Consider the following 26,162-nt stretch of genomic DNA (forward strand, 5'->3'; position numbering starts at 1 on the left):
ACCGGAGAAACTGAGGAATTGGGGGAGAATGACCTTGGTCAGGGAGGTGACCAAGAACCCGATGGTCACTCTGACAAGGCTCCAGAGTTCCTCTGTGGAGATGAGAGAACCTTCCAGAAGGACAACCATCTCTGCATCACTCCGCCAATCAGGCCTTTATGGTAGAGTGGCCAGACTGAAGCCACTCAGTAAAAGGCACTAGACAGCCTGCTTGGAGTTTGCCAAAAGGCACCTAAACACTCTCAGACCATGAGAAACAAGATTCTCTGGTCTGATGAAACCTAGATTAAACACTTTGGCCTGAATGCCAAGCATCACGCCTGGAGGAAACCTGGCACCATCCCTATGGTGAAGCATGGGGGTGGCAGCATCATGCTGTGGGGATGTTTTTCAGAGGCAGGGACTGGGAGACTAGCTGGATCGAGGGAAAGATGAACAGAGCACATTACTGAGAGATACTTGACGAAAACCAGCGCCAGAACGATCAGGACCTCAGATGGTTCATCTTCCAAGAGGACAACGACCCTCAGCACACAGCAAAGACAACACAGGAGCAGCTTCAGAACAAGTCAATTAATGTACTTGAGTGGCCCAGCCAGAGCCTGGACTTGAACCCGATCGAACATCTCTGGAGAGACCTGAAAATAGCTGTGCAGCGACGCTCCCCATCCAACCTGACAGAGCTTGAGAGGATCTGCAGAGAAGAATGGGAGAAACTGCCCAAATACAGGTGTGCCAAGCTTGTAGCATCGTACCCAATAAGACTCAAGGCTGTAATCACTGCCAAAGGTGATTTAACAAAGTACTGAGTAAAGGGTCTGAATACTTATGTAAAATGTGATTTCAGTTATTTTTTTATATATACACATTTGCAATGTCATTTTTGTCATTATGGGATTGTGTCTGTAGATTGATAAGGGGGGACAAAAACGACTTAATTCATTTTAGAATAAGGCCGTAACGTAACAAACAATTTTTAAAGGTCAAGGGGTCTGAATACTTTCCGAATGTACTGTAGGTTGCTAGCTGTAATATAAACACAAAATGGAAGCATTGACTTGGTAGGCCGAGCTTTCTTTTAGCAAGGGTTTATTGTTATTTGCGCGGTGGAGCTCAAGACAAGCATAAGCCTACTCTGCCTCTAAAAACACACACACACGCACACACACACACACACACACACACACACACACACACACACACACACACACACACACATGCGCACACACGAGCAGGGTGAAAATCACACGCAGCACCCCCACCTTAAAAAGGCCGTCCATACAAATGATCCATTTGAGGAATGTTTACATAAAGATTTTCTTTTCTTATAAAAGCCAAGAGCAGTGTCTCCTTGTAGCTAGGCAGAGAGGAGACGATAATGACATCACATAGCGGGGAGGGGGGAAACCCAAAAGAACATAACACTGTATATATAAATATTTCAAATTAAATACGGGTAGAGGACTGAATACTGAAAATACTCTAACATTATAAATTATCTATAGCGGACTATGACATAAGGGATATTAAGTATGTATGGTATATATACAGACAGCTTGCCATCGATACTATTGCATTCTGTATTGAGTTCAACCGCAGACAGGGTACTATCCCCCTCCCCTCCGAAAACAAAACAAATAAATAATTTAAGAAGCAGATTCAGGATTTCTCACTCTGAAGTGATCAGCACAGTTTGAGGCACAGTTTCTCAATGGAATCAAGCTACAGTATCAGTTGTTTCTAGAGGTTTCCATGTATATCAAAATCAATCATCAGTATCCCTTTAGAAGTATTAATGGCACTCCAAATCCAGTTCCACTGCTAGAAAGGGCAGCAAAAGACACAGTTCTAGCATTCCACAAGTTCTACACATCCGTTTTAGAACTTGCTTTCAGGTAAAATAAATTGTCACAAAGGGACAGATCCCCATTTTCCCATTGGCTGTCCTGCCATTGCAATTGGGTTCCTGCAACGGGAGTCTAGGGGTCAGAACTTTCCATCCCTCCAAGAATATTCTCCCTTCTTCTCTTCCTCCTCTTTTCTGCTGATTTATGTACCACATAGCTAGGTTGTTGTTTCTGATTCGACACATAACCACTCATATATATCCAGTGAAGAATTTGCATAAATGAAATTACAACAAAACTGCAGTCCGGTCACACGCCAGTGAAATACAAAACCACACAGCTGTTTGCTTTTTTATAATGATGGGTTTTAGTTAGTTTTCTTTTAGCAGCAATAAAAAATGTGTACTTTTAGTATATACTTTAGTATATACAGATCTACATTGGGATGATTTTTCTGTCTGTTCATTTTCTTTCTCTTTCTCTCTCTGCTGTTTCTCAGTCAGTCCAGAGGAATGCTTTCCACAGAGAAAATGAGCTTAGAGTTTAAAGTTCAAAGTGCTGAGCTGTGAAACATCTTGTGAATATTCCATCATGTCATTTCATCTGAAGTTTGGCCTCTCATCTTCTTGGCTTGTCACATCTGGGAGACAAAGAGAAGACAGGTATTAAAAACAGAGATGTAGGGCTGTATGGTTGTATGAAACACACACTTGGTCTCGTGCTCTGGGAACTGAGCGCCAATGTCTTGGTCAGGTTCTTGGCTAATGGTAGGCTCTTATGTGGTCAGGAAATGTCACCAAACACCATCTTGGTTACCATACCGAGCTATGAGGTGATAAAGAGTGATAAAACAAAAGTCCTCCTGACACCCACACACAAACACACCTGCAGGTCCTCTCGTTGAGCTCCAGGTAACGCGCCCGGCAGTGGGCATTGGAGTTTCTGCAGGAACACTGGCAGGTCAGAGGGTCCTGGATGAACCCCTGCTTCCTCCTCTCTGAACAGCCATCACAACATGGCTCGCACTGACTTTAGACAGACAGGCAGAGAGAGGAGAGGAAAAAGTGAAAGATGATGAAGAGGAGAGTGGAGGAGGAGAAAGAGATAGGAAGGATGTTTATTAGAATGGTGTTAATATGGAAACAACCTTGGAAGTGTTTTTCTGACAACCCACACATGCTGCAACTTCATACTCCCAGTGTCAGTGCCTGTGTGTGAATGTTCTCTATGTGTGGGTATGTAAAGGAGGAATTGTAGCATGTGACTGGAGGGTTGTACAAAAACGGACACTTTGCAAGCAGCAAAATTACCCCCAAAACCATTGCCCTCTCCCCAACTCATCCTATGTTGGCAGGGTGACCTCCTCCTACTGTCTCGTAGGGAGGTAGGGGGGAGTGATTCTTGATGATTGGCTTGCCCACATACAGTATGCATTGTTCCGGTTAGACATGCACCAGCAAGCTTTGGCAGTTACGTGAGGCTTACAACACAAAACACTGTCAAATTCAACACATCCCAAAACTCTCTTTTTACAGTCAAATTAAACTCAGAGGTCGTCTTTGTGCGTAAAGATATGGGATTCGATTTTATTGAATTAAAATATTAAGTGTTGTTTTCCCCATACAGATGTATGATCTTAATATGATCACTCATTTGTTGCTGAGAATTTTCCTGCACAGCAGGAAGTGCAAACTTGCAGTGCGAGTTAACATTTCAGACTTGATTTGCCGTAACAAAAAAATGTATGAACCCATTAATTATAATCCACATTTCCTGTTGCTGCAGGATTATTTTCCTGCTGTAGCAAACTGGCTCAAGTTAAGATCCTACACCTGTAGACACAGATTAGATAGACAACCAGTAGATAAGAGAATAGATCTTGTTTAAATGACAAAGAACACTAGAGAGACTGTACCATTCTGTTTCCACACAGAGGGGTTGATAGTGGACCAAACCATTTTCACAGACAGACATTCCATTGAGAACTAAAGGCAAAGCAACGTGAACAGAACAACTCTATTATTTGACATTAAACCCATTTCAGAAACATAAGCAACTATTTCTATTGAAAACTAAAAAAAAATTGTTGAGACCCATGGAGACAAAGTGAACGCACAAATAGAATGGGCTAAACAACTTGTTGGTTTACATAACCCAGAAAGAAACAACAATGTGATTGTCATCTCTCATATGCTCACATTGCAAACAAAGCCCAGATATGGCAGACGGAACAGCAAAAACCTGTTTGGAGGGATGAAAAGAAACAGAAGAAGAAAGGGGGAAAGGGCGAGTATGAGACACAGCAAAGCGAGACAGACTCAACACTGATGTAGGCCTTGGATGATCCCCACAACAGATACCGGATTAGTTGAGATCGTCAGCAAAAAGCCATGCTGGTTTGTTCAGTTCTGTTATCTTTACCCTATCCCTCCATACTTTCCCTTCATCTCCCCTAGGGTTCCTTATCACCAGGGGGGTGGGGTGAGGGTGGCAGTGAGGTATGGAGGCAGGGTTATGGGTGAATCGCGTGAGTTGTAGTGATTTGAGGTTGAAGTCACCCCTAACCATAGATATAGGATCAGATGTTATTTATTATTCAGGGACGACTTCTACCTACTCCGGTGGGGTGGGGGTTCAGAAAAGCCTCATGCCAATTGATGCATGTGGTGGGATTGGGTGGTGGTGGTGGTATTGGGTGGAGTGGTGGGGCTGTGAAAAGTGAGTGAGCAAATTAATTAATTAAAAAGGGGCAAATTAACTCCTCCCAAATAAGCTTAATAATCAGAAGTGCCACACTCAAGTGCAGGTTGGGAGAGGAGAAGGCCGAGCTGACATACGCTTCACGATTCTTTAGGTCATGGTTTTTCTTTCGCTTTCTCTTTTGGCCTTTGCCCTTGCCTTTCCGGGGTTTTCTGGAAAAAAGAGAAAGAAGCACAACAACGCTGATACATCTGAGAGGAGGAGGAAAAGAGACACATATCAACCGAATAGAGAGTTCCGAGTTCAGTTAGTCAGTAAATCAAATCAATCGATCAAATTGATCATTCATTCACACAGAGGCTATAGGAGTGAGAAAATGGACTGAAATAGAATCAAATGGTCTCAATTAATCTAGTAAATAAGAATTGGACAAGTAAGCCTTGTCCGAGCCAGAACGGCCCATGAATCTAGAAGTTAAAACTTTGTCACTGTTGTAGCTAAATAAATTATCAAAAGAACACGGGCTTCTAGACATTCTTAGACCAAAAAAGAAAGGGTTTCACAAGTTTAATATTTAAGTTTAGCTGTGTAAGCTGTTTTTTTTTGCCAAACACTCCCTCAGCTACACTTAACATTCCCAAATGGATACTGGACTATAGATGGGTTGGTTGTTTAGCAAGAAAACCGGCACTTGTGCAACTATGGGGCAAAATGGACAGGGTTGGCTTAGATTGTTGACAACATGTAAACTATACTGAGCAAAAATATAAACGCAACATGTAAAGCATTGGTCCCATGTTTCATGAGCTGAAATAAAAGATCCCAGAAATGTTTAATATGCACAAAAAATCTTATTTCTCTAAGATTTTGTGCACAAATTAATTTACATCCCTGTTAGTGAGCATTTCTACTTTACCAAGATAATCCATCCACCTGACAGGCATGACATATAAAGAAGCTGATTGAGCAGCATGGTCATTACACAGGTGCACCTGGTTCTGGGGACAATAAAAGACCACTCTAAAATGTACAGTTTTGTCACAACACAATGCCACAGATGTCTCAAATTGATGGGAGCCTGCAATTGGCATGCTGACTGTAGGAATGTCCACCAGAGCTGTTGCCAGAGAATTTAATGTTCATTTCTCTACCATGAGCCGCCTCTAATGTAGTTTTGGAGAATTTGAAAGTCTGTCCAACCGGTCTCACAACCGCAGACCACGTGTAACCACGCTAGCCCAGGACCTCCATATCCTGCTTCTTCACCTGAGGGATCATATGAGACCGAAGAATTTCTGAGAAACTGTCAGAAACCGTCTCAGGGAATGTCATCTGCATGTTCATCGTCCTCACCAGGGTCTTACCCTGACTGCAGTTTGCCGTCGCAATCGACGCGGGAAAATGCTCACCTTCGATGGCCACTGGCACGCTGAAGAAGTGTGCTCTTCACAGATAAATCCCGGTTTCAACTGTACCGGGCAGATGGCAGACAGCATGTATGGTGGCGGTGGGGTTATGGTATGGACAGGCATAAACTACGGACAATGAACACAATTGCATTTTATCAATGGAAATTTGAATGCACAGAGATATCGTGTCGAGATCCTGAGGCCCATTGTCGTGCCATTCATCTGGAAGCTGAACATGTCCCTGTTCTTCCATGGTCTGCATACTCACCAGACATGTCACCCATTGAGCATGTTTGGGATGCTCTGGATCAACGTGTATAACAACGTGTTCCAGTTTCCACCAAAAACAACAACTTTGCATAGCTATTGAAGAGGAATGGGACACTATTCCACAGGCCACAATCAACAACCTGATCAACTCTAAGGAGATGTGTTGCACTCCATGAGGCAAATGCCATTTAAGCGTGCACATAGATGGGTTAGCTGATAATGTCATGAAAACTACAAGGGTTAGCCTAGTTCTCTTTCAACTAATCTGGGTCACCAGTCTTGGCTGATGGATCTCAACAAGCTCAATGCATTATTAGACGTTTTTGCACTTCTCAAAATTTCGAAGTTGTTCCAAACGTCACATTTTTAAGTGTTAATGTTTTGGATGGGCTTAAAATTACAAATGAGGGTCCACCACTGGGAATAAACATGCAACCTTCTGATCCGGAGTCATAGGATGACAGCTATCCACCACCCCCGTCCACAACACCCTATCAAAACCCAAGCCTAATTGATGGTAATAGCGCCCACTGTTTCCCCTAATGTCCGGTTTTGAAGGCATTTCCCGACACCCTCAGGAAACTGACAGGCGTCCAATTTCATGATATAACGGTACAATGAGTTCCAGGTAGTCTTTTCACTTCCAGCAGATTTAACAGATGCAGGGTATATAACAAAATGTGACAAAGGAACATTTCCGTACAATGATTGGGTGAAGCTAGACTAGAGTTAGCTTCCATAGGATGACTGATCAAGTCCATTGATCTTCAGAGTTCTTTTGTACCATCATTAACACCACTGTGACTAACTACTAGAGGTCGACCAATTAAATCAGCATGGCCGATTAATTAGGGCCGATTTCAATTTTCATAACAATCGGTAATCAGCATTTTTGGACGCTGATTATGGCGGATTACAATGCAATCCACGAGGAGACTGCGTGGCAGGCTGACCACCTGTCAGCAAGGAGCCAAGGTAAGTTGCTAGCTAGCATTAAACTTATCTTACAAAAAACAATCTTCACATAATCACTAGTTAACTACACATGCTTGATGATATTACTAGTTTAACTAGCTTGTCCTGCGTTGCATCAATGCGGTGCCTGTTCACTTATCATCGAATCACAGCCTACTTCGCCAAATGGGTGATGATTTAACAAGCGTATTCGCGAAAAAAAGCACTGTCGTTGCACCAATGTACCCAACCATAAACATCAATGCCTTTCGAAAAATCAATACACAAGTATATATTTTTAAACCTGCATGTTTAGTTAAAAGAAAGTTATGTTAGCAGGCAATATTAACTAGGGAAATTGTGTCACTTCTCTTGCGTTCTGTGCAATCAGGGTCAGGGTATATGCAGCAGTTTGGGCCGCCTGGCTCATTGCCAACTGTGTTAAGACCATTTCTTCCTAACAAAGACCGTAAAAAATTTGCCAGAATTTTAAAGAATTATGACACAACATTGAAGGTTGTGCAATGTAACAGCAATATTTAGACTTATGGATGCCACCTGTTCGATAAAATACGTAACGGTTCTGTATTTCACTGAAAGAATAAACGTTTGGTTTTCGAAATTATAGTTTCCGGATTTGACCATATTAATGACCTACGGCTCGTATTTCTGTGTATTTATTAGATTATAATTAAGTCTATGATTTGATATTTGATAGAGCAGTCTGACTGAGCGGTGGTAGGAGGCAGCAGGCTCATAAGCATTCATTCAAACAGCACTTTCCTGCGTTTGCCAGCAGCTCTTCGCAATGCTTGAAGCACAGCGCTGTTTATGACTTCAAGCCTATCAACTCCCGAGATTAGGCTGGCAATACTATAGTGCCTATAAGAACATCCAATAGTCAAAGGTATATGAAATACAAATGGTATAGAGAGTAATAGTCCTATAATGACTACAACCTAAAACTTCTTAACTATTGAAGACTCGTGTTAAAAGGAACCCCCTGCTTTCATATGTTCTCATATTCTGAGCAAGGAACTTACAATTTATCTTTTTTACATGGCACATATTGCACTTTTACTTTCTTCTCCAACACTGTGTTTTTGCATTACTTAAACCAAATTTAACATGTTTCATTATTTATTTGAGACTAAATAGATTTTTATTTACGTATTATATTAAGTTATAATAAAAGTGTTCATTCAATATTGTTGTAAATGTCATTATTACATATACATACACATATATAAAAAATTGGCAGATTAATCAGTATTGTCTGTTTTTGGCCCTCCAATAATCGGTATCGGCTGTTTTTGGACCTCCAATAATCGGTATCGGCGTCGAAAAATCATAATCGTCAACCTCTACTAACTACCCAGGAGGCCTCTCACCCAGGGCCTGATTAATACAGGGGCTTACATGGGTTGAAGCCCGGAGGCCCAAGGCCATAGGGGGCCCTTGAAGCAGAGCTAAATTTAAAATGTGTATATATATTTTTTCTTACTGCAACCGCCAAGAGGCAGATATATTTTTATTTAAAAAGTTTCACAGTTAAATTACTTCTTCCTTAGGCTCATAAAAAAAGTGTGCACTTGCAAACGGCTGTACACATATGAAAACGGGAGGGGTGCCCTAGAAAATATCTAAGCCCCAGGGCCTACGATTTCTTAATCCAGCCCTGCCGTCACCACAGCATGGTCAGATGTAAAAGTTGAGCAAACAGTAAACAAGAGTTGAATGTCCCCTGGGGCATCTCAGTGTAGAAACATGGTGGCAGGGAGCACTAAAGCCATCAGCCTTCAGACTCATAAATGGTTAAAACAAGGTCAGTCAGATAGGGTCTCAGAAACAAACCCTTATCTATACCGCTGGACACATGACATATGAAACCTAAATACAACCAAAGACCCTTGTAATCCTGTAGGTTTAGGCAATAGGACAACTAGACAATCCCATGTAGAGGTGGAAAAATAAGTTAAACGAAAACAAGAAATCCATTAAAGCTAGACCCATAAACACACACAAAAAAATGGTTAAAGGGGGTTTCTAAAAACACACAGTTATATACACATCACAGGATCCTGTAAAACATAAGTAAAGGAATGAACCGAGACATACTTAAAGGCAGGTACAGAGAGAAGGAATGTAAACAGAGGAATTTAACAGAGGAATGTAAGGAGCAACAGGTGTATATAAAACAACATTAGATGACAGGAGCAGAGGACATTGACCTCACCAGGTGTCACTTGTTCACCTGGGTGAAGCATTTTGGGGTTTTCCGTGTGGCTCACCTGAGAGCTCAAAGGGCCATGAAATTAGAATGAATAAAATGGATGTGATTCTTTGTGAGTCCCAGGAAGCTCATTGGATCGGTGCCACATGGTAGTGTGAGTGATAATTTGATATGCTGTGTGTAACAACACACATTTTAAGAGAGAAATGCTAAAAATGTGTGAGCACAGGAGAAAGAGAACAGTGAAACATAGAAGGAGAAAGACAATGACAAAGAGAAAGGCATCGCTTCTCAAATCAACATAGTGCAAGAGTCTGTACTCACTTTTGTCTCTGTTCTTTCACTTCTTTCTTTGGCCTGAAAGATAGAAACAAACATGTTACCTTACAGCCCTTACCTTACTAATAAGCATGCACCCGTTAAGAAAATGACTGAAAGAACTGTTAAATCCCATTGCATTGATAAGGAATTGAAAAATGGTATGGTTGAGAAGGATGAGGCAAAAGGTATGCCATATAAATCTGGCATTACAACCGATTGGCAAACATACTGCAATTTGAGAAATCTAAATAAAAGGAAAACTATACTATGAAACAAAATAAATGCTATGAAGAATGACAGTAAAAAAAATTGGAGCACCTTAAATTACATTTTGGGCAAAAAGACAAACTTGGCTCCATCATTCATTGAATCAGATGGCTTGTTCATCGCAAAACCCACTGATATTGCCAATTACTTTAATGATTTTTCCATTGGCAAGATTAGCAAAGTTAGGCATTACATGCCAGCAACAAACACTGACACTACACATCCTAGTATATCTGACCAAATTATGGACAAGCATTGTGCTTTTGAATTACGTAAAGTGAGTGTGGAAGAAGTATTATTGTCTATGAACATTTACAAGCTGGATGGAGGGTTACTGAGGATAATAGCAGACGATATTGCCACTCCTATTTGACATATCTTCAATGTAAGCCTACTTGATAGAGAGTGTGTGCCCTCAGGCCTGGAGGGAAGCAAAAGTCATTCCACTACCAAAGAATAGTAAAGCCCCCTTTACTGGCTCAAATAGCCAACCAATCAGCCTGTTAGCAACCCTTAGTAAACTTTTGGAAAAAAAATGTCTTTGACCAGATACAATGCTATTTTAAAGTAAACAGACTTTCAGCACGCTTATAGGGAAGGACATTCAACAAGCACAGCACTTACACAAATGACTGATGATTGGCTGAGAGAAATTGATGATAAAAAGATAGTGGGGGCTGTTTTGTTAGACTTCAGTGGGGCTTTTGACATTATCGATCAATGTCTGCTGCTAGAAAAATGTATGTGTTAGGGCATTACACCCCATGCTATAGTGTGGATTAGAGGTCGATCGATTAAATCGGAATGGCCGATTAATTAGGGCCGATTTCAAGTTTTCATAACAATCGGAAATCGGTATTTTTGGGCGCCGATTTCCGATTAATATTTTTATTTAAAAAAATATTTATATATTTTTTTTTTATACCTTTTATTTAACTTGGCAAGTCAGTAAAGAACACATTCTTATTTTCAATGACTGCCTAGGAACTGTGGGTTAACTGCCTTGTTCAGGGGCAGAACGACCGATTTTCACCTTGTCAGCTCAGGGTTCCAATCTTGCAACCGCATAGTTAACTAGTCCAACGCTCTAACCATTGCACTCCACGAGTAGCCTGCCTGTTACACGAATGTAGTAGAAGCCAAGGTAAATTGCTAGCTAGCATTAAACTTACCTTATAAAAAAACAATCAATCATAATCACTAGTTATAACTACTGATCCCGTTTAGCAGGCAATGTTAACTAGGTGAAATTGTGTCATTTCTCTTGCGTTCATTGCACGCAGGGTATTTGCAAGTTTGGGCTGCCTGGCTCATTGCGTACTAATTTGCCAGAATTTTATGTAATTATGACATACATTGAAGGTTGTGCAATGTAACAAGAATATTTAGACTTAGGGATGCCACCCGTTAGATAAAATACCGAACGGTTCCGTATTTCACTGAAAGAATAAACGTTTTGTTTTCAAAATGATAGTTTCCGGATTCGATCATATTAATGACCAAAGGCTCGTATTTCTGTGTGTTATTATGTTATAATTAAGTCTGATTTGATAGAGCAGTCTGACTGAGCAGCAGCAGGCCCGTAATCATTCATTCAAACAGCACTTTTGTGCGTTTTGCCAGCGCTGTTTATGACTTCAAGCCTATCGGCCTAATGGCTGGTGTAACCAATGTGAAATGGCTAGCTAGTTAGCTGGGTGTGCGCTAATACTGTTTCAAACATCACTTGCTTTTAGATTTGGAGTAGTTATTCCCCTTGCGCTGCAAGGGCCGCGGCTTTTGTGAAGAGATGGGTAACGATGCTTCGAGTGTGGCTGTTGTCGATGTGTTCCTGGTTGGAGCCCAGGTAGGGGCAAGGAGGGGGACGGAAGCTATACTGTTACACTGGCAATACTATAGTGCCTATAAGAACATCCAATAGTCAAAGGTATATGAAATACAAATGGTATAGAGAGAAATAGTCTTTTAAATACTATATTAACTACAACCTAAAACCTCTTACCTTGGAATATTGAAGTATCATGCTAAAAGGAACCACCAACTTTCATATGTTCTCATGTTCTGAGCAAGGAACTTTTTTACATGGCACATATTTTACATGGCACACATTTTTACATGGCACATATTACTTTCTTCTCCAACACTTTATTTTTTCATTATTTAAATCAAATTGAACATGTTTCATTATTTATTTGAGGCTAAATTGATTTTATTGATGTTTTATATTAAGTTGTATTGTTGTAATTGTCATTATTACAAATAAAACATTTTTATTTGTATTTATTTTTTTATTTTTTATTTTATTTTATTTTATTTATTTTTTTTTTTTTTAAATCGGCCGATTAATCGGTATCGGCTTTTTTGGTCATCAAATAATCGGTATCTGCGTTGAAAAATCATAATCGGTCGAACTCTAGTGTGGATAAAGATGTACATGTCTATACAGATGGTGCCATTTTACGGGCTCCTAACCATTGTGCTATTGTGTGTATTTTTTCACGTTATTTGTAACTTATTTTGTACACAATGTTTCTGCCACCGTCTCTTATGACCGACAAGAGCTTCTGGATATCAGGACAGCAATTACTCACCTCGTACTGGACAAAGATTTTTCTTTAACGAGTCTGATGCGAAGGATTTACTTCAGCCACCTGACAAGGACAAAATCCCCATCATTCGCATGAAGAAGAGACTGAGATATCGGGGATATAGGTCGGGGTTCCTTGTAAGGATCCGACGGGGAGTGAGTAATCCGCCTTTACCATCAGTCTTATTAGCCAACGTGCAATCATTAGATAATAAAATGGACGACCTCCGATCAAGACTATCCTACCAACGGGACATTAAAAACTGTAATATCTTATGTTCCACTGAGTTGTGGCTGAACGACGACATGGATAACATACAGCTGCCTGGGTTTTCGGTCCATCGGCAAGATAGAACAGCTGCCTCTGGTAAAACAAGGGGTGGCGGTCTGTGTATATTTGTAAATAACAGCTGGTGCGCGAAATCTAATATTAAGGAAGTCTCAAGGTTTTGCTCACCTGAGGTAGAGTACCTCATGATAAGCTGTAGACCACACTATTCACCTGGAGAGTTTATCTATATTTTCGTAGTTGTCCATTTACCACCACAAACCGATGTTGGCACGAAGACGGCACTCAACGAGCTGTATAAAGCCATACGCAAACAAGAAAATGCTCATCCAGAGGTGGCATTCCTAGAGGCTGGGGACTTGACTGCAGGGAAACTTAAATCTGTTTGACCTAATTTCTACCAGCATGTTACATGTGCAACCAGAAGGAAAAAACACTAGACCAGCATTACTCCACACACAGAGACGAGTACAAAGCTCTGCCCTCGCCCTCCATTTGGCAAACCTGACCATAAACTATCCTGCTTACAAGAGAACTTGTAAGTACCAGTGACTCGATCAATAAGGAAGTAGTCAGATGACACAGATGCTAAGCTACAGGACTGTTTAGCTAGGACAGACTGGAATATGTTCGGGGATTCATCGGATGGCATTGAAGAGTACACCACATCAGTCACTGCCTTCATCAATAAGTGCATCGATGATGTCGTCCCCACAGTGACCGTACGTACATACCCCAACCAGAAGACATGAATTACAGGCAACATCCGCACTGAGCTACCGGCTAGAGCTGCCACTTTCAAGGAGTGGGAAAGAAATCCTGCTATTCCCTCCGACGAACCATCAAAAAGGCAAAGCGTCAATACAGGACTAAGATTAAATCGTATCACACTGTCTCTGACACCCGTCGGATGTGGCGGGGCTTGCAAACTATTACGGACTACAAAGGGAAACACAGCCGCGAGCTGCCCAGTGACACGAGCCTACCAGATGAGCTAAAAAAGTTCTATGCTCACTTCGAGGCAAGCAACACTGAAGCATGCGTGAGAGTATCAGCTGTTTCAGACGACTGTGTGATCACGCTCTCTGTAGCCGATGTGAGTAAGACGTTTAGGACTACCTGACATGATGACTCCTTGCTGTCCCCAGTCCACCTGGCCGTGCTGCTGCTCCAGTTTCAACTGACCTGAGCCCTAGGACCATGCCCCAGGACTACCTGACATGATGACTCCTTGCTGTCCCCAGTCCACCTGACCGTGCTGCTGCTCCAGTTTCAACTGTTCTGCCTTATTATTATTCGACCATGCTGGTCATTTATGAACATTTGAACATCTTGGCCATGTTCTGTTATAATCTCCACCCGGCACAGCCAGAAGAGGACTGGCCACCCCACATAGCCTGGTTCCTCTCTAGGTTTCTTCCTAGGTTTTGGCCTTTCTAGGGAGTTTTTCCTAGCCACCGTGCTTCTACACCTGCATTGCTTGCTGTTTGGGGTTTTAGGCTGGGTTTCTGTACAGCACTTTGAGATATCAGCCGATGTACGAAGGGCTATATAAATACATTTGATTTGATTTTGATAAACAGGTCAACATTCACAAGGCCGCAGGACAAGACGGATTACCAGGACGTGCACTCCACTCCGAGCATGAGCTGACCAATGGACAAGTGTCTTCACTGACATTTTCAAACTGTCCCTGACCGAGTCTGTAATACCAACATGTTTCAAGCAGACCACCATAGTCCATGTGCCCAAGAGCCCCAAAGTAACGTGCATAAATGACTATGGAACCGTAGCAGTCACATCTGTAGCCATGAAGTGCTTTGGAAGGCTGGTCATGGCTCACATCAACACCAACATCCCAGAAACCCTAGACCCACTCCAATTTGCATACCGTCCCAACAGATCCACAGATGATGCAATCCCTACTGCACTTCACACTGCCCTTTCCCACCAGGACAAAAGGAACACATACATGAGAATGCTATTCATTACCCACAGCTCCGCTTTCAACACCATAGTGCCCTAAAAGCTTATCAAAAAGCTAAGGAACCCTGGGACTAAACACCTCCTTCTGCAACTGGATCCTGGACTTCCTGACGGGCCGCCACCAGGTGGTAAGAGTAGGTAACAACACATCTACCACGCTGATCCTCAACACGGGGAACCCTCAGGGGTGCGTACTCAGTCCCCTCCCGTACTCCGTTCACCCATGACTGCATGGCCAAGTATGACTCCAACACCATCATTAAGTTTGCCGACGAGACAACAGTGGCTGGCCTGATCACTGACAACGATGGGACAGCCTATAGGAAGGAGGTCAGAGATCTGGCAGTGTGGTACCAGGACAACAACCTCTCCCTCAACATGATCAAGACAAATTAGATGATTGTGGACTACAGGTAAAGGAGGACCGAGCATGCCCCCATTCTCATCGACGGGGCTGTAGTGGAGCAGGTTGAGAGCTTAAAGTTCCTTGGTGTTCAAATCACCAAAAATTATCAAGGTCCGAACACACCAAGACAATTGTGAAGAGGGCACGCCTATACCCCTCAGGAGACTGAAAACACTTGGCATGGGTCCTCAGATACTCAAGAAGTTCTACAGCTGCACCGTCGAGAGCATCCTGACTGGTTGCATCACTGCTTGGTAGGGAAACTGCTCACCCTCTGACCGCAAGGCACTACAGAGGGTAGTGTGTACAGCCAAGTACATCACTGGAGCAAAGCTTCCTGCCATCCAGGACCTTTATGCCAGGCGGTGTCAGAGGAAGGCCCTAAAAATTGCCAAAGACTCCAGCCACAATCTCTCCGCTACCGCACAGCAGGTGGTACCGGATCGCCAAGACTAGGTAAAAAGGCTTATTTTAACCGCTTCTAACCCCAAGCCATGAGACTCCTGAACAGCTAATCAAATGGCTACCCAAACTATTTGCATTATCCCCCCCCCCACCCCCCATGTTTATGCTGCTGCTACTCTCTGTTTATTATCCATGCATAGTCACTTTACCTCTACCTACATTTACATATTATCTCAATCACCTCGACTAACCTGTGCGCCTGCACATTGACTCTGTACCGGTAGCCCCTGTATATAATCTCGCTATAGTTATTTTATTGGTTGCTCCTTAATTTTATTTTTCTTAAATGGCATTTTTGGTTAAGGGCTTGTAAGTAAGCATTTCACTGTAAGGTCCTGTTGTATTCGGCGCATGTGACAAATAAAAATTGATTTGAACAGAACACAGAGGGTGTTCTCTGATGGAAGCCTCTCCAACATAATCCGTAAATCCCTAGGGCAGCTGTCTAGGCCGCTTAACTTTTTAAAATCTCTACCAAAGAGTAAAGTCAGTGTGTCTATGTACGCGGATGACTCAACACTATACACATCAGCTACTACAATGGCTGCAACACTTAACAAAGAGCTTCAGTTAGTTTCAGAATGGGTGGCAAGGAATAAGTTAGTCCTAAATATTTCAAAAACTAAAAGCATTGTATTTGGGACAAATCATTCACTAAACCCTAAATCTCAACTAAATCTTGTAATGAATAATGTGGAAATTGAGCAAGTTGAGGTGAATAAACTGCTCGGAGTAACCCTGAATTGTAAACTGTCATGGTCAAAATATATTGATACAACAGTAGCAAATATGGGGAGAAGACTGTCCATAATAAAGTTCTGCTCTGCCTTCTTAACAGCACTATGAACAAGGCAGGTCCTACAGGCCCTAGATGTCACACCTGGACTACTGCTCCGTTGTGTGGTCAGGTGCCACAAAGAGGGAGTTAGAATTGGCTCAGAACAGGGCAGCACGGCTGACCCTTAATACACGGGGAGCTAACATTAATGACATGCATGTCAAACTCTCACGGCTCAAAGTGGAAAAGAGATTGACTTCATCACTACTTGTTTTGGTAAGAAGCATTGACAAGGTGAATGTACCGTGCTGTCTCTTTAAACTACTAGCACACAGCTCGGACACCCATGTATACCCCACAAGACATGCCACCAGAGGTCTCTTCACAATCCCCAAGTCCAGACCAGACTATGGGAAGCGCACAGAACTACATAGAGCCCTGACTACATGGGACTCTATTCCACATCAGGTACCTGACACCAGCAGTAGAGTCAGATTAAAATTAAAATAAAAACAGGAAAAAATACACCTTATGGAACACAGTGACTGAAGAGACACACAAAAGTACAGACACACGCATACGCACACAAGCGCTAGCACATGCACTCTACACACACGTACATTGTAATATTGTTGTATGGTGGTATTATACATTTTGTTTTGTAGATATGTAGTGGTGTAATAATGTCATATGATGTACTGTTTTTTATATTTGTTTTATATGTAATGTAAGTGCCTTAATGTGTTTGGACCCAGGAAGACTACTGTTGCTGCTGCCTTGGCAACAGCTAATGGGGATCCATAATAAATACAAAATCTAGCCCACCGTTTGTTTCTTTGTAAACAGATTCAGATCATCAACAGTAGACAGATAGATAGACATAGGCAGGATTCAGCTTGGGTGGCCCTGTAGCACTCTACTACTCTAGTGTTTTCCATCCCTGATCCCCAAGTTGTCATGACAAAGATGGCTTTCTCCCTGGCTTATCTCCTTGATTTGTTTACACACACACACACACACACACACACACACACACACACACACACAATCTGATAACAATAGTCGATTCTCAATTCTATTTTGTTGCTCATTTCACTATAGCTGATTATGGAGCAACGAATCCTCTGGCTCACAGCTAATCCAGTGTGTACAGGAGGCCAAGAATTGTGAAACGTCACATTTCATTTCACAGTAGTCTCAATTGGTTCATAGAAAACCATGTAAAACATTGCAGTCTACTTATAAACTAGTTAGAGTCGTGAAAAGTGATTTACAAAAGAGTTTATTAATGGTTAACAAACAACAAATTAATGGTTTGAGCAGTTTATATGGTGGTTATGAAAAGGTGGAAAATTATACACACTGAATGTAGGCTAGAAATCTTTATAAAATGTTAAATAAATGAATAGCTATGGCGTTAAAGGAAAAGCTGATACTTGGTTCATACCATATCACTGTTCTGTGACCTGCAAAGTATCTCAGAGTAGGAGTGCTGATCTATAGTAGGATCAGTTTTGCCTTAAGATCATAATGAATATGATAATATGGACAGGAGGGATCTGATCATAAATCAGCACCACTACTCTGAGACACTTTGTGGATACAGGCCCTGATCAGTGCTCAGTGTGATTGTAGATGGCACCCGGAAGTAGGAACGGACTCTTAGTTATCTAACAGAGACAATCAATATCGCTGTTTACAGTAAATGCCCCTGAATTCCTCGTAGAAGACCTCCATATGCCCTGAACTGAGAAGAACACTGGAGTAGATAGTAGGTAGGTGTGTGTGTGTGTGTACATGCAGCAAGTGTACAAAATAATACTTAAACACATCTTACCTGCATTCACACGCACTGTGTTCTGTAAAACTCATAAAGATATTATTTTCTTGCCTTTGGGGTTTTATTCTTTTTATCTGTGGAAACAAAAACAAGAGAAGACAGAGTCTAATATAGAACAGTCAAACATACTCTCTCCTTTCCCACCATATACTACAATATACTATACACACACATATATACTGTTTACACATTTTTATACAACGGGTGAGTCAAATGCTGATTGGTTAAAACCGCATTCCAGCCGGTGTCTATTCCACAAGTTGTCACCGGCTAAATCTATGACGTTAAAATGCCTATTTACCCTGTTCCACTGTCTCATCAGCCCAGCCAGGCAACTTACAAACTTGATCTCCTCTATAAAAGCATCTAGACATTATCTCACATTTCTTTTAGACTAACACTTCGTTTTCAACAGCGGAGATTTGAAAAAAAAACTTCAATCTGTCTCTCCGACAATTGCAACATTGTTTCAATATTCAAATTTGATCTCCCGCTGTCCCAAAGTAATGAACGAGTCGGGACGAGAGACAGGCGGGCAACATTTCTTAGCAATGTCGAAATCAGGAATCAGCTATAATAATTTTTGGGGATATATACAAAAAAATTTCAAATGAAAAAAGGTAAAAATGAGACGCAGATAATTTGCAGTCTTTCCAGCTTCAGTTTGAAGTGATTGTGTTACTGTAGCTGTGTTGTTGGCTAGCTCCACTGAACAACAGTGTCCTGACGAGTGAGCACATTTTCTATGCCAGGTGAAATCGAGTCCCATTAGCTCATTGTTATGGATATAGCCAAATAAATGTCAATAGAAAACAGCTTAAACAAATGCACATGCAGCTACGTTTCTGTTATTCTGGCTGCACTTTTTGACGTAACTGTAAGTTAGGCGTAGTTGGCTAGCAAGAAAGGGATAAGAACGTTGCTAGCCAGTATGGAACATTTAGATCGAATGACTGCGTTGCGTCCATAGATGCAGAACAAACAGACTGAACGACTGGGTTGCATCTCTAGCAACCCTAGATGTGTGTCGGACTATATCTTGTGGAAGGATGAAATAGTATGAATAAATTAATCAAAACGTTTTTTAATTAAAATGTGTCAATCATTATTTGAATATGTTGGTAACCCGTTGTATAAAAGTGATAATGCCCTCGAAGACAGTGTTTAGAGGATATATTGGCACGGTTTGCCGGCCCGAGACGAAATCGGCTTCTCGGGCGTTATCACTTAATTATACTATTGCATTGTTGAATACCTGTTTCTGATTGGCTTGAAGAGCATTCTAGAGCATGCATTATTTCCCTATAATGCACAGTATATTTGCGCAGTAGAATTCAATGGCTATTGTTCATTCATACATGTTCTATGTTTGAGCTACTTTTGAAAGAAAAAAATCTAATTGAAAACACGAATTGGCATTGTTGAATTCGATTTTCATAATGGCAAGCTAGGACTGATGGTTTGGTTAATTAAACTAGAAAGTCTGTGTACCACGGCAACTACTGTAGGTATATTTGGTATATTTGCACAGTGGAATTCAATGGCTATAGTCAGAGATGGGGAATCGAGTCATGTGACTTAAATTTTGCGACTTAAGATTTTACTTGGCAAAAAAAACAAAGAAACTCTTGACTTTGACTTGAGCATCTATGACTTGAGACTTAACTTGGACTTCGCTGTATGACTCGATAAGTCATCTCGCACACTATGTAAGCCTATCTGTCCTTCATATCGGAGTGCTGCAGGTTCTGTGCATTCTGTTCTGTGTCTTGAACAATCAGATTCACGGAAATCACAGGTTGCGCAGGCTAGGTACAAAGCACATCCTTTAGCAAAGCGCACGCCGCCCCACAGTATTTATTTAGCAAACGTGATTACACATTACTACCGACATACACGAGCAAAAACTTCACAGAAATGTTGCAGCAGCCTACATCTAAACTGTATGGAAAGAAAACGAGACAATTTCTCAGTTTGATCAACTCGGCTACTGCATAGGCAACTACAGCCGGCAGCTGCATAGGCCACAGACAATGCTCCATGTCCCCTCTAGCCAGGGTTCTGTAGCCTATTTATAGCCAATATATTTGTGTTAGGAGAAAATGTGAACTTGATCAAATTTGGTTTAGGCTATATTCAAACTTGGGCTGGCTGGCTGGGCTACCATGAACTTTTCAATCCAAAAGTATTAAATGAAATGAAATGAATCAAACAACACAATACTGATTACATAAATAGACTGTGTGAGTTACTTTTAATTGCAGTTGCATAGGCCTATACAATGCAAACCTGCATAAAGCAAGCTCAACCCTGTGAGTTCTATTGTCCAATTGCAATGGTTGTGTCTGTGTAAAGGAAAGTATAGTTTTAAAATATAATTCGTATTAACAAGTACACTGTTTCTGCAGTCTAACAGGGTTTCCATCCTCCCAGGAATTTTCCTAAATTTCTTTAAACCATTTGACCTGTTTAGAAAATATCTGTATACCTAGGTGGCAGGTAGCCTAGTGGATAAGGGCATTGGGACAGTAACCGAAAGGTCGATGGTTCAAATCCCCGGGCCAACTAGGTGAAATATCTGCTGGTGCCCTTGAGCAAAGCACTTAACCCTAATTGCTCTGGATAAGAGTGTCTGCTAAATGACTCAAATGTAAATCTAGTCCCATTGCCCATATAAATAAATACCTTTTTACAACTACTAATTAATCACTTACCTGGTTTGGTTACCAGATTAGGAAAACGCTGGGCCCCAGGGAAAACCATTTGCCCCACTACACTGGGACCTAGTGCCACCTGTGCATTAAGCCATTATTGGTCCCAAAAATTGTTGCATTCGGTTTCAAAGACGATGTGGTAGTGGGGGGAAAAGGGATGCAGTTTGTAAAACATGTCAGTCCAAAATCACAGATGCATTGCAATGGCATAAAACACAACCATTGAGGACTCGAAACCCAAAATTAGGGACTTGTGACTTGACCTGAGCTGAGCTGTGGAACTTGGGACTTTACTTGAGACTTGCCCATTATTACTTGGGACTTGACTCAAAACTCAAAGATTAAGACTTGAAACTTGCAAAATGGTGACTTAGAACATGTTAGCCAGAAATGGGACCATGTTTGAGCTGCATTTGAAAGCAAAAGTCAAATTGAAAACATTATTGGCACTGTTGAATTAGATTTTCATAATGGCAAGCTAGGACTAATGGTTTGGTTAGCTAAACTAGCAAGTGTGTGTGTGTTTGGTTACCGTGGCAACTACTGTAGCTAGCTACTTCAGTGGATGTCGAACACATTTCTAGCGGCAATGTGTCAAATTATAGCCATGGTATAAAAGGGATAATCAACTTGGGCTCTATGTGTTCTCTGGAAAATAATGCAACTTCGTGGAAGCTTCCACGTTGTTCATTATTGTCCATAGAACGCGTAGCCCCTCGTTGATTATCCCTTACATATATCTACATACATAGACACACATAACATAAGGGTATATGGATTGTCAGAAAGAGGCTGGAGAGATTCCTGAAAGGGATGTTATAGTATGTGAGGATAGGGGGAGGTTAGAGGCTATGGATGTGGTGTCTCAATGTAAGAGGTAGGGGGATCCATATTCCCAGGGCATGTTTAGGGCATATGGACGTCTTCTACGATATTGATTGTCTCTGTTAGATAACTAAGAGTCCGTTCCTACTTCCGGGTGCCATCTACAATCACACTGAGCACTGATCAGGGCCTGTATCCACAAAGTGTCTCAGAGTAGGAGTGCTGATTTAGGATCAGATCCCTCCTGTCCATAACATGAGGATAGGGGGAGGTTAGAGGCTATGGATGTGGTGTCTCAATGCCTTAATCCATAACCACGTCGTCGGTGGCCGGAGAACAGTGGGTTAATATATGGGGTTAAAGTTTAAAGGGCTCTCACCTCCATAGTGATGTTACTGTGTTGTGAGGGGACATGGGGGGGATAGAGGAAATAACACAAAGGGAAAGAAGTATGGGGTTACACCTCCATTATGTTATAAATGCCATTTTGGGGAGGTGTCCAGTCTAAATGTAAGAGATAAGGGGTCAGAGGTCAGTATCTCACCTCCTTGGTGATGTAACCGGTATATGTAGAAGTAGGGTTGTAGAAGAAGTGTGAAGGAGATGTAAGGGTTAAAATATAAAACGCTCTGTCTCTCACCTCCATGGTCATGTTATGCGTGGAGGTTGGCGTGCACTCTAGCATCTCATCGTTGCAGCAGCCTGCGCAGCGCGTCAGCACCACACAGGATGGGATAAAGATATGTTCTACCTCCTCTGGGTACTCCTGTGCGATCTCTACCAGCAGCTCCCTGGGCTGACATAGGCTCTTATTGTACACCTCCATGAAGGATATCACTGAGGAGAGACATGCACATACATTTAGTATACCAAGAACCTATACACACATACTGTAAATGATCAACAAACACAGGGCTGTTGTGCACATTACAAAATATACATCTACTACATTAACTTCCCTTCAACAATCAGCATCTCCCACTGGGATCACCTATATACGAAAATGTATGCACGCATTACTGTAAGTCGCTATAGATAAAAGCATCTACTACAGTACATGCCATATGTACATTATATATTTTATTATTATATTATCTCACCCATCAAGGTGTCTCTCTCATTTCCTCTCTCACTGTGGCTCTGGTATGCTTCTGTACTGACTCCCTCTTTCAATCCCTCTCTCAGCCCCACAAAGCTTGGTACCTTCTGCACTGAAGCACTAAAAACATTGTAGCCTGGGGCTGCACATGTTGGGAAAGACATTGAGACACCACAGACAGACAAAAACTCTGATTCCTCTTGGAGAGTAAAGGAGAAATGGGAAATCATAGCACACCCCCTGCAGTGTCTTATACCAGCCAAACCAAACATAGTATGAAACCATATCACATAACATTCAGCTTCTGATCGAAAGCAGCTCCTTTCCAAATATTTTGTGCAACTTATGCTTGTGTAAAAAACCCATGAGGGCCAGAGACTCAATTCCACTCTATAAAAACCTCACACAATATTTCAAATTGAATTCATGGATATTTTAAGTGAAAATTGACAACATTCTATTTGAAATGTGTTACAATGGCTTCAATGTTGGAGCCTATTAAGCCAACCTGAGGACCTAGTGTAGTTACACTTCACTCCACTAGAAGGTGTGGGTCTCCCTGTGCTCTCAATGTGAACCACACAAACCCTGTTTCCTTGGCAGTTTGCCTTCGAGGGAGCCCAATGAAAGCCCTTTTCCCACGGTGCCTTACACCTACCGCCGTCATGAGAAATCCTCCATCCTTCTTTCGGTATGTGGGCACTCTGCACGGGAGAAAGGAAAAGGGGCACACAAATTGAAGGTTAGATTTTCGAATGTCATATTCCAGTGCAGTTCACATTTACTTAAGTGTAACCAAAGAGGCTATGTGGTGCAGACACGATTTGACATTGGCGCTGTCAAAGATCAACCGGTTTGTTTGCTTTGTTTCAAAGCCAAGGCCTACATTGTCATTCACTGTGAAGATTGAAGAAGTTGTAAGCCTGTTTGCAAATGTTACCATTTAATTCTCTATGCGAGTGTAGGCTACGCAACACAACAGACCACACTTGTTAATTGTTGCTACAATGACCCGTATCCAGCCCACAGTTTGCGACATTTCTCCACAGTGGGGATTGCTGTCAGCAGTCCTCCCACAGTGGTTGGCATCGATCCACTCATATGCACGTACGTACACAGGCACGCACACACATCATCATCATCATACACACACACACACACACACACACTTGTGCAATTTCTGCCCAGGATTGCATGAGGCCTGGAGATTCATTACCAAGTGGCTTTCACTGAGGACTACTGAGTTTAGTTGGAACAATGCAAGCGCATAATATCTACCTCAACCTGTGACCGCTGCTACCAGTTCTCACAGTCTCACGTCAGAATTACACGTTAATCCATGTTTTAAACGTAAAATGTCAAATTTCAAAGTGTTTAAGGCACTAATTCCAAATGTTTAAGGTTAGGCATCAACTTCGAATGGTTAAGGTTTGGGATAGGCTTAAAAAATATTAAATCGCTGGATTCAAACTTGCAATATTTGTAATCAGAGGTAGATGCTTATGCCCATCCACAACACTGAAACCTACTTGAAGGTATTCATTGAAAATTAGGATTTGTTCTTATTAACTGACTTGCCTAGTTAAATAAAGGTAAAAAGAAAAAGGTAACAACACTCACTGTTTGCCCTAGTGGCCAGTTTCCACATCATTTCCTGACTTCCTCTGACATGGACGGACATTGAATACTGACTTGTATCATGGGTGACTTGGTTGGACCATTTTCACCCCAACCTGAAAAGTCTCCTAAAGAGCTATTATCATAAAAACTTTTGCCCAAGGGTCATGTGGAGGCTTCAACATGTTGATTAATGATTTGCAAACCAGTATAGACCTACATCATTGTCTACCTTTTAATTAGTTAAAGTAATGTTAAAGCCTTAATAAAATATGAAGCCAATGCACTATTTTTCAGAAATGTTCATTTAAGATGTCGTTGGGTAGTGGTATTCCGATAGTGCCTATTAATATGAAACTGTAGGATCGAATGTGAAGGCAGCGAACCTGCTGCCATATCTCTGCAAATTCAAAATGCCGCTGCGCCTTTAAAAGCGTAATAATATCGCCAAGGTGGTTCTGAGCAGGCCCGCAATCACCAGTCTAGACTAAAGTTTATAACATTCCTTCAAAAACATTAGATAAGCCTATTCCACCTCTGAACGACAAAACACACCACACAGTAAATACATGAAGTTGGAACAGTGTCAGATTTGCTATTTAGATATATCCGATGCCACGAAACATTTTGAGGTTGTTAAAACATGAGCAATGACCTAACAAGGGGAGCGACAAGGACGACCTACACTTGACCATATTTCACAAATATAATCCATTTCTTGACGTCCATTTAGAGACCCTGGGTCTGTTATGATACATCATTTACCTTGACAGCTGACAAATACAGAAGTGTCAGGAGAAACAAGGTTATCAAACTGTCAACGAAGTTCATGATTGAAATTCCAAATGCAAATGTCGATTTAAAATCCATGCGGGTCGTCTTGCGATTTCTTCCAAAGCATTTGTCAAATTTAAAACCGTAGGTTAATAACAAAATGTAAGAACTGTTAGAACTTCTGTTAATGGGGGACGGGGGGTTGCAGTGGCGTCAAATCCATTTTGGTCCCACGGTCGGAGCAGGCAAGACACCTGAGCAGAAATCCCTTGAGCATAGCGACTTTCAGCTGTTGCCAATAATTTTTAAGATATCCAGAAACATGAAAATCCAGGACGCGTATCTTCTCACATCGTTCTGAAGTAGACCTTTATTTTTTTCAAATAAAATTGCAATCCACATTACAGAAGTGATTCCATAGGTCTACTTGGTGTACCAGGGGTCTCCAAATGCGTGTCCATTGGAAAAGGGGAACATGCGATTACAGAAACTCCCACTCCTACTGTATGTCAACCCCAGAATTGTGCATACAATAACATTCAAAGAATATACTCTGTTTTACGAGATCTGTCAAAACTTCCAAACATGACATAAAATGCAGTTTAATTTCGCGTTCTCCTGGTTTGAGTGATCCCAGCTCTCATCTACCCTACTGTCGCTAACGCATCAACGTAAAATAGTTTTGGAGGTCTACAACTTGTCCCCCTGGTTCCGTCTCTCGAGCGGCGAATATACTGTCGAATTGTCGTGCAGCACAGAGGGATTGGAAGCCCAGGGTGAG

At 41.6% G+C, this 26,162-nt stretch overlaps 1 protein-coding gene across 4 annotated transcripts; it reads right to left on the reverse strand.

Annotated features, from left to right (window-relative positions):
• Nucleotides 1-1,072: 1,072 nt before the first annotated feature.
• Nucleotides 1,073-26,162, reverse strand: vegfab (vascular endothelial growth factor Ab). 4 transcript variants are annotated; one of them, XR_002473285.2, is made up of 10 exons: nt 25,373-26,162; nt 23,649-23,694; nt 22,992-23,132; nt 22,532-22,728; nt 18,350-18,426; nt 9,738-9,770; nt 4,685-4,759; nt 4,046-4,088; nt 2,733-2,876; nt 1,073-2,487 (listed from the first exon to the last, which is right to left on the reverse strand). XR_002473285.2 is itself a non-coding variant. In XM_021600620.2 (9 exons), the coding sequence occupies exons 1-9, from the start codon at nt 25,475-25,477 to the stop codon at nt 2,466-2,468; spliced, it is 840 nt and encodes a 279-aa protein (XP_021456295.1). In that variant the 5' UTR covers nt 25,478-26,160; the 3' UTR covers nt 1,073-2,465. The 4 variants fall into 4 exon arrangements, 3 of the variants coding, with proteins under 3 accessions (XP_021456295.1, XP_021456296.1, XP_021456297.1); XM_021600620.2 differs by lacking the exon at nt 4,046-4,088 and having other exon boundaries at nt 25,373-26,160; XM_021600621.2 differs by lacking the exons at nt 4,046-4,088; nt 4,685-4,759 and having other exon boundaries at nt 25,373-26,160.

This window comes from Oncorhynchus mykiss, chromosome 4 (assembly GCF_013265735.2).
Source record: "Oncorhynchus mykiss isolate Arlee chromosome 4, USDA_OmykA_1.1, whole genome shotgun sequence".
In the NCBI taxonomy this organism is placed as follows: Eukaryota; Metazoa; Chordata; class Actinopteri; order Salmoniformes; family Salmonidae; genus Oncorhynchus; species Oncorhynchus mykiss.